The sequence below is a fragment of the Oncorhynchus tshawytscha genome, linkage group LG17 (assembly GCF_018296145.1).
Source record: "Oncorhynchus tshawytscha isolate Ot180627B linkage group LG17, Otsh_v2.0, whole genome shotgun sequence".
In the NCBI taxonomy this organism is placed as follows: Eukaryota; Metazoa; Chordata; class Actinopteri; order Salmoniformes; family Salmonidae; genus Oncorhynchus; species Oncorhynchus tshawytscha.
Window position 1 is genome coordinate 12,847,606 of NC_056445.1, and position 8,494 is coordinate 12,856,099.

Consider the following 8,494-nt stretch of genomic DNA (forward strand, 5'->3'; position numbering starts at 1 on the left):
TTTAATAAACTTCTCTTCTTTCAACAAAAATATCTGACCATGCAGCAGTACACCTCCTCGTATGCTGACTGAGACTCCTCCACGCCTCTCCTCCTGAACATGGCATTGTACTGTGCTGTGTAGCACGGCAGCATTTAGCCCACTTCTCTCTCTAATTAAAATAGACTCAGAGAAAACAAACCCTGCACCAAAATCCTTCAACCTTTTTTTCTCTAGCCTCTCCCTCGCTCCCCCTGGCTCTCACTCGTTTTCAGACGGACAAACAGACAGATGTACAGACCTGGTTTCTGTTAAAGGCTGGCTTTCTTCCCCCCCCCCCCTCCCCATCTGCCTGGGCATATTTTCAAACTAAAACACACCATTGAGTGGGTAACAGTACGCTCCTTGTCTGGGGCCAGGGGCTCACATGGCTGGCCAGCAGGGTAGCCACTCTGTATATGGGGAGAGGGGAGAGGAGAGCGCGTTGAGGGGAGAGAGGAGAGGCTAGCCGAGAGCAGGGTCAGAGGAGTAGGAAGTTGGGAGCAGGGAGTGAGTTGCAGGGGAGAGAGGGGGAGGGCAGGGATCAGGGAGCGGGGGAGAAGGGAGCTGGGCAGGGGCCGGTCCAGGTTAAAATAACAAGCTGCCTCTCAGCAGTGGGCTTAGCAGCCCTACAGCTACAGCTAGAGTTGGGGCTCAAGCTTTCTCTCTCTCTCTCTCTCTCACTGGTACACATGTACACACATAAATTCTCAGAAACGCACACAGATGCACAAACACACACACAAACACATCCACATGCGGGCACACCTTGCATAGGCACACATACCGGTATGTGGACAAACCAGTGGACACACACATAAACGTGCCTTCACAATCATGCATGAAAACATACACAGAGCATATGCTTGGCTGCCCAGGCAAGCATACAGACACATCCCATCTCTCCTGTTTCACATGTGAGTGATGTTGACGTGAGGCTGATAATGAACTCCTAATGAGGAGGATAAGTGACAACCGGAGGCAGAATCTCTCTTTGGGATTACTCTGGTCTCTAACTCCAGACACAAAACTGGCTTTTCATAGGCTACTGTGAGACTATACAGGCATCTGCTATGTTTCACTAGTGAATGGAAAGAGAAAGCAACTCAAATCCTAATGTACCTTCAGGTACTGGATAGAAAAAAACAAGTACACGGAAAAGAACCATTGTCTATATAGGAGACACTGTCTTGGCAGCCGCAGCAGAAACTGTAGAAATGTTTTAGTGTTTGGAGTGAGTGTGTGATAGTATTTGAACGTGGTGTCTGTTAGTGTTTTAGTGAGCAGAGCGGTGCTGTGGTGTGTTTATAATAACAGTGGTGAGGTTTCACAGGCCAGCTAGGCTGTTGTCCTGTTCCGACTGACATATTTGGTAGACTTGGCAGGAAACTGTTCTCCCTCCTTCATTTCTCTCCATCTCTCTCACGTCTTTCACCACTCTCCATCCCCATCCTTCTCTTCCTCACTTGCTCTCTGCTCTCCATTCCTCCCTCCCTCCTTCTCCACCTACCTCTGGTTTGAATGAGGCAGTCCATTCATTTTTTTCTCTCTCTTCATAAGTGCTGCACACCTGGTGACATGAGGGCACGGCTCTCTTCACTTGCTCTCCATCTCTCTTTCTCTACCTCCCCTACCCTTTACCCCTGCCTCTGTCTATCAATCTACATCTTCCTTTGTCGCTCCCTCTCTTCTGCCTCTGCATCTCCCCCTCTCTCTCGTTGCTTCTGCCTCCCACTCTCTTCTTCCCCTGCATCTCTCTGTACCTCCCTACCTCAACCTCTCTGTCTCTCTTCCTCTTCAGGACCGTGTTCTGGTGGTGCTGTTCTCTGAGACTCGGGTCGCTGTGCAGCGCTGGGTTTATTAAATGAATGAGGTTTGGCAGCCGGCGGACCCCCATCATCCAGCTGAAGCTACACATTCCTCGGACGCCCTCTCACAGTCGCAGCTAGGCCCCTCTCACTCACAACCAAAACAAGGTTGGCCGTGCTGAGCTTGTGTGCGCGCGCGCGCGCGCGTGTGCGTGTGCGTGTGTGTGTGTGTGTGTGTGTGTGTGTGTGTGTGTGTGTGTGTGTGTGTGTGTGTGTGTGTGTGTGTGTGTGTGTGTGTGTGTGTGTGTGTGTGTGTGTGTGTGTGTGTGTGTGTGTGTGCGTAAAGATCCCTCTGTCCATTCACACACAGACAAGCTCAATTGAACAGAGAGGGCTAGGCAGACTAATAAAGTCAACATGCCGCATGTCTCGTCGTCAGGTGGAAATGACACCCTCTCTGCTTCCGACAAGATGAAAACAGGTGAATGTACACTATGACAACATGTAGAGGAATATGCTCAACACACACACAAGCACACACACAAGCTCGGCCAACCTCATTTTGGTTGTGAGTTTAGGGTCCTAGCTGCGACACACACACAACAAGCCACCATGTTAAGTACAAACCGGTTCCAAGTTTAATCTGTTTTTGTATAGATGTAGGATCTTAATTTGACCCATCTTGCTACAGCATGAAAATAATCCTGCAGCAGCAGGAAATGTGAATTATTATGTAGATTATAATTCATCTACATTTTTGTAGGGGTTGATACATTTTTCTTAAGGGAAAATCAAGTCTGACATTTCAAAGTGGGAATTACAAACTTCAGAAGCCTTTTTAAACCTCAAATACACTATAAGCTTTACATTGCAGTTCTCCTGCAACAGGGTGATCAAATTAAGATCCTATATCTGTACATGATCTAGGCTCTTTTGGGGACTATAGTCTAAACCTATGAGGGCAGATAGAATAGTCCAGCCTACTAACCTTGTATCAGTGGCACAGAAATTCAGGAATCTATGGCAGAGCGTAATGTGGCGGGTCTCTGTGGGAATGAATGTGCGTCATTGAGAGAATAGGGTTTCCCTCAAATAGATTCTTGCTGCACCCTTTTCTCCTTCAAATTTAACTGAATCACACCCTCCTTCTCTCTCTTTCTCTCCCTCTCTCTCTCTCTCTCTCTCTCTCTCTCTCTCTCGCTGTGGCATAGAAATATCTAGACGTTTGATAATTAGGTAATATACAGTTCAAAAATTGAACAAAATCCAGAACTGTTTGGACTGTTGGATCCCCAACTCTTTTTCAAGCATTCAACTATTTTAGCAGAAGCATTGTTATAATGTATGGCATTGTAGAATATACAGTCCTCATGTGTGTGTGGATAGGGAAAATGAGAAGGAGAACCAATTCATAAACTAATCTCATATAAAATGCCTTTTTTAAATGTCCAATTTACAACTTCTCTATTACTGAGCCAAAGTTTGGATTGAATCAGCCCCAAACTCACTAGAACAGGCTATTTCCTCGAATCATATCCCTCTAGAAGCCTCTGCTGAAATACAAACCATTTTTGCAGCTTGCTAGTCCACTGCAGCGCTACCGCAGAGCTACTCACACTGTCTAAAAAGAGATTTATATCATGATATGTTATTAGAAGTGCTCTAACGTTCTAAGAAATCCCCCAGAAATTCATTAAAAAGCTATTTAAGAAGCGGTAATCTATCTGAAACGGTTTCATCTGACATTACAATGTTTTCCTCAAACTATACATGCTATATTATACAGATGGTAATGATTTACTAAGAACTGAATGTTCATAAAGCCTACCTTACACATCTATAAACACATTGTAAACTTGACATTATGGCTACAGAGAGCAAAACAATGGTGACAGGAAAGTTCGAAGTAGCAGTGGAGGAATTCTTGGGGCTGCTGGATGCTGCAATGTAAAGCAAGAACACATTCTGGCAGGCAGTCAGCAGAGGCTGGCTCATAAATACTGCAGGAGGGCAGGTTTATGAAAATCTATGCTTCTCTAAGTTGGGCGAGACCTACACCCAGAGGAGAGCTAGACACAAACGCACACACACACACGCAAGCACACACGCACACACACAAGCACGCACGCACACACACACAATATATACCCTATTCCATTTGTACTGCACTAAAAAGCCATTCACTATGGAGAATACAGAATAATGTCCTACCATCATAGGTGACATTTGATCATTTCCCATACTGTAAAGCACATACTCTGCTGACCGGCGACCAGGCCTTGTTTAACAGACAGACCTGTTCTGATCCAGCCAGCGAGCCTCTCCTGGTGTAGCTAGCCTTCTCTCTCAAGAGGCTCACGCAACTCACGTCAAGGAGACGCCCGTGGAGGACAGGACATGCTGCCTGGCCTGCCGCTCCGCACAGCACTCACCCTGACCAATCGCAAGGCCTCTTGAGAATCAAAGCCCCCGTAACCAAGTGCTCTGAGAGAAGGGGGACAATTTGTCAGACCTCGTGTCGTCGTGTGTTGTTAGTGAGGTTGGTCAGCATCTTTGAACACAATTTGATCAGATGACCCCATCACTAACACCATGTACAGCCCAAAGTCACTCAACACCAAAACACATGGCCTAAACACGTTGCAGTAAACATCCGTATGAAGCTATGGGCCAGCTGGGGCCTCTTACTTAAAAAGAAGTTATTATAGTCGAGACTTTAGACAGTGTGCTAGTCCAGAGTACAATCCTGGTGGATATCCATGTGGATTTTATATGTTCAATGTTGTTTTTGATGCTCCTTTGCTGCCAAACCAATTGCCCTCTGGGACAAATAAAGTTGAAACCCTTTGGAGTGTCCAGTATCCCATCTTTAATAGTGTGACGTGCCTTCTGCCAACACAAAAACGTCTGCTTGGATATTATCTCAACTTGGACACCTTTTTATTTTTTTGTTTTATTCTAATCTATCACTAGAGGGCGTAATTTCCCTGGGAGGCAACACAGTAGTGACTGCTGAGAAGGGTATGGAGGAGGTAGAGCTGTTGTTTACCCTTGAAGATCAGGGACAACAAATCCAACATTTATGAGCGAAGGGTGTTGTATGACAGAGATCAGTCGTTGTTGATTCTCTTTGTTGAAGAAATCACAGTGGAGATGATGCATTAATGAACACTACCCACAGGTCTGGTTGACATACTAGAGTACCTCAGCTTCATATGGATGTGTTCATTCACATCCTTCACGCTGAGGAGGATACACAACTTGTACATCTGCATTTAAAACATAGCAGCTGTACTAACTTTGGATTGCAATTCAATGATGAGAAAAGACATCGGGAGATATTTTTAAAAGTCCAACAAAATCTGTCCTGAAAGACAGGAAACCCTTCTCAGGATACACAGTGTCCTTAGACGTAAAATAAACAAAGCACGAGGCTGAATAAAACAATATAGGCGAGGTCAGTAAATGCACTTGAATACAATAAAAAGCTACTCTAGAATGTGTACCTTCACATTTAAGATTAATTTCTTATCCATTTAAGCCCCATTCAAGCCGGTCTGGAGAATGCAAATCCCGGTAACTACTGTATAAAAGCACACGAATTACAGTAAACCATGCGGAAATGTGTTTGATATCAGTCTCTAACTACTGATAACCTTTAAAATTGGTGTGAGCTGACGTGAAAGCCTTTCCTCCGACCCACAACCACCTAGCCAGGTCAAACAAAAGGCTGGGTTTGAGGGCTGGTTATCTGGTTGAGGGCTGGTTATCAGCCCTGACTCTGTCTCAGGTTCCCCACCCTGGTAGGACAGTATATACACTATACTGACCACTGGACAGTGGCATACAGTTGTTTATCAAAAGCACAAACACATACTTGCCATTTGAACAGTGGCCAACTTTAAAATAGAATGGGAAAAGGAAAAGGGGTTGGAACGTGCATGCTGAGAGTATTTCCCTTTAATAGCTTAGATAAAGTGCTCGGGATAGAATCAGCACAAGTTAACACACGTGTTCGATATTCAGAGTAGCCTATAGGAATATGCGTTGGAGAAGAAGCTGAGCTTTGAGGTATCCCGCAAAGTAATTCGAATGACCCGTCTAATGTAATAATAATAGGCCTTATAATAATAACAATAATCATAATAATAATAATACATTCGGGCACAATGCGTTAATTGTGGGCATGTTTTTGTGCCATTCCCTTGCCCTAAAACAAAAAGCCAAACATTCACATTATAGCTCATATTTTACCTGTTCCCGTGGAATGCATGGGAGCGAGGTCCTTCGGTGGGACTTGCTGTTGCTGTGACTGTGCGCCATCTCTGAAGAGACCACCGAACTGGACCTCCGTCGCCTTTTAAACACGGGAATGATATTATCTTCCTTCCCCGCTGTCACGTAGCAACAACCCGCCCCGAGTGGCCCTGAGCCTGTCAGGAGCCGGTCAGCATACCTCGCTAGCAGGACCCCCAGCACTCCTACCAGGTACGCCAGGTAGGGTCTCCAGCTGGCCCGGACCTTGTTGAGGGAGATGAGAGACACAGTCCTGATGATGCTGATGAAGACGATGACGGAAACCCCCTGTCCGAGCCTGACCACCATCAGCGCCCCGCTGGCTAGACAGGACAGAACCACCACGGTTGCGGTAAACGACAGCAACTGGTCCTCCGCACCGTGCAGGAGAGACTGCGCCGCGGCTTCGCCCAAGTGACACACTGCCAACAGAAACACGGCGGTCCGGATCAGCACCCCGCAACGGATCAGGTACAAGCCAACCCAAAAGAAGGCACATACAAGAGTGAAGACAGGGGACACCAGGTACCATATGTTCAACAACAGTTCCACCACACAGCTCGCCACGAAATGAACTAGAGATCCAGACTCGCCGTTAGTCTCGATGTTACTGCCGCAACTCTGCTGCTCCACGTCCCAGTCAACCAATCTGACCAGCAAAGCGAGAATAACCGATACAGAGCCCACACACACTGCGGACGACAGTCTCCGGGAACTCCATATTTCTGCGAGTCTCAGCCAAGACTGGCAGCCTGCGTCCTGATACAGAGGGGTGACACATGTTTTCACATAGCCGTTGCGCTCCACAGCCCGCGGGCATTTCTCATGAGCGCTCCTTGATATACCTCTGCCGCTGTCAGCTTCCACTTCCATCGTCATCACATAGGGGGAGCGAAGGAAGCGGCGTGAACTATATATTTGCCGTGTGTAAATGTAAAAGGCTCAGTGCATTTTCATACCATGTTTGACAGAGAGAGCCATAACGCGCGGCGGTGTGTGGGACTGTGCGCTACCGCATGGGCGCTTCCAAATTATTGACCCATTTCTCCCCAAAACACACAATGTAGGCTACATAAAAATACAGAACAGGAATGAACGAACAAACGTACTGAAAAAAAAGTAACTGTTCACTGTGTAGACTTCAACTAACCGCGTAAAACATCCCCATATTTTCTATAGTCCTCCCTGCGCGGGAGCAGCCTCCATCCAGTGAACCAGAAAGAGCAACTCTTGGCTATTCGCACATCTAGGCCACTGCCTGCATCTCCTCTCATCTCCCTCTATATCGCCCTCTCGCACAACACTCTCCTCTCTCCTTTGTGCCGCTCCGTCTGTTTCTCTCTCGGTGTTATTTCTCCCTCACGTTTCTTCTGCTCTTCATACGCTAGGCTACTACTCTCCTATTGAAGGAACAGCAGCGGAGTTTGCCGAAGCGTGGCATACTGCTGCGCCGACGTAAACCATGTTTACATAGAGATTTCCTGCCGTATTTTTTTATATTTTTCTTTACGGAGATGAAATAGATCACCGGCTTGGTCCGGTGGCTCGAAAGGCGTCACAAAACAAAGCAATAATGATCGTGATGGTATTGATTATAATTATGATAATGATTGCAATAATTAGGCCTATTTCCACGAACATCAATTAAATTATAACATTTTCTGTATGCTCTGCTGGAAATAAATACCATGTCATGGTAGTAGAAAATGGTTCGTGAGATTCCCAGTGCAGTTGGAAACCGCTGGCAGAAGATCCCACGTTTTTTTCTATGGAAGGTGTACCTTGAATAATGCATATTAAACTCACTTGCATCATGGGCTACGTCATCCAATCCATATCCTAAAAAGATGAGCTCAACGTACACCTCTTCTCTCATAGCGTATTTCATGAAAGGAATGAACTTCAGAAGGTAACCATTAGGCTATCTTTCACTTGTTATGATTTTATCAGCGTTAATTATTTTAGGGTAAGCGAAATCTATTGTCATGAAAGAGAAGACCGGGCAGGTGCAACTGAAGGCCAATTCACATGATGCTTCTACATCTGCATTATTTGCTGTTTGGGATTTTAGGCTGGGTTTCTGTACAGCACTTTGTGACATCAGCTGATGTAAAAAGGGCTTTATAAATACATTTGATTGATGTAAGACTGGATCTGAGGTTTGTGAAGTGGCATAAATGGCACCCTATTCCCTATATAGTAAAAAATAGTGCTTTTATATAGGGAATGAGTGCCATTTGGGACCCAAGTTGGATTTGGAATATAAACTCCTCACATATTTTGGTAGAATAGAACAACTTTTGGGAGCAGTGTATTCAGAGAGGAAAGGTGTTTGAGATTGTGTTTACAGTGAGCCACAGGTAGAGAGGTCA

At 45.7% G+C, this 8,494-nt stretch overlaps 1 protein-coding gene across 2 annotated transcripts in view; it reads right to left on the reverse strand.

The window, feature by feature from the left end:
* The window catches only part of pde3a (phosphodiesterase 3A, cGMP-inhibited), an 88,427-nt gene extending 80,860 nt beyond the window's left edge, over positions 1–7,567 (reverse strand). For both annotated transcript variants that reach the window (XM_042300197.1, XM_042300196.1), the window contains exon 1: positions 6,081–7,567. In XM_042300197.1, coding sequence (XP_042156131.1) covers positions 6,081–7,001 — 921 coding nt within the window. In that variant the 5' untranslated portion in view covers positions 7,002–7,567. The remainder of the gene's footprint in view (positions 1–6,080) is intronic.
* Between the last annotated feature and the right edge of the window lie 927 nt (positions 7,568–8,494).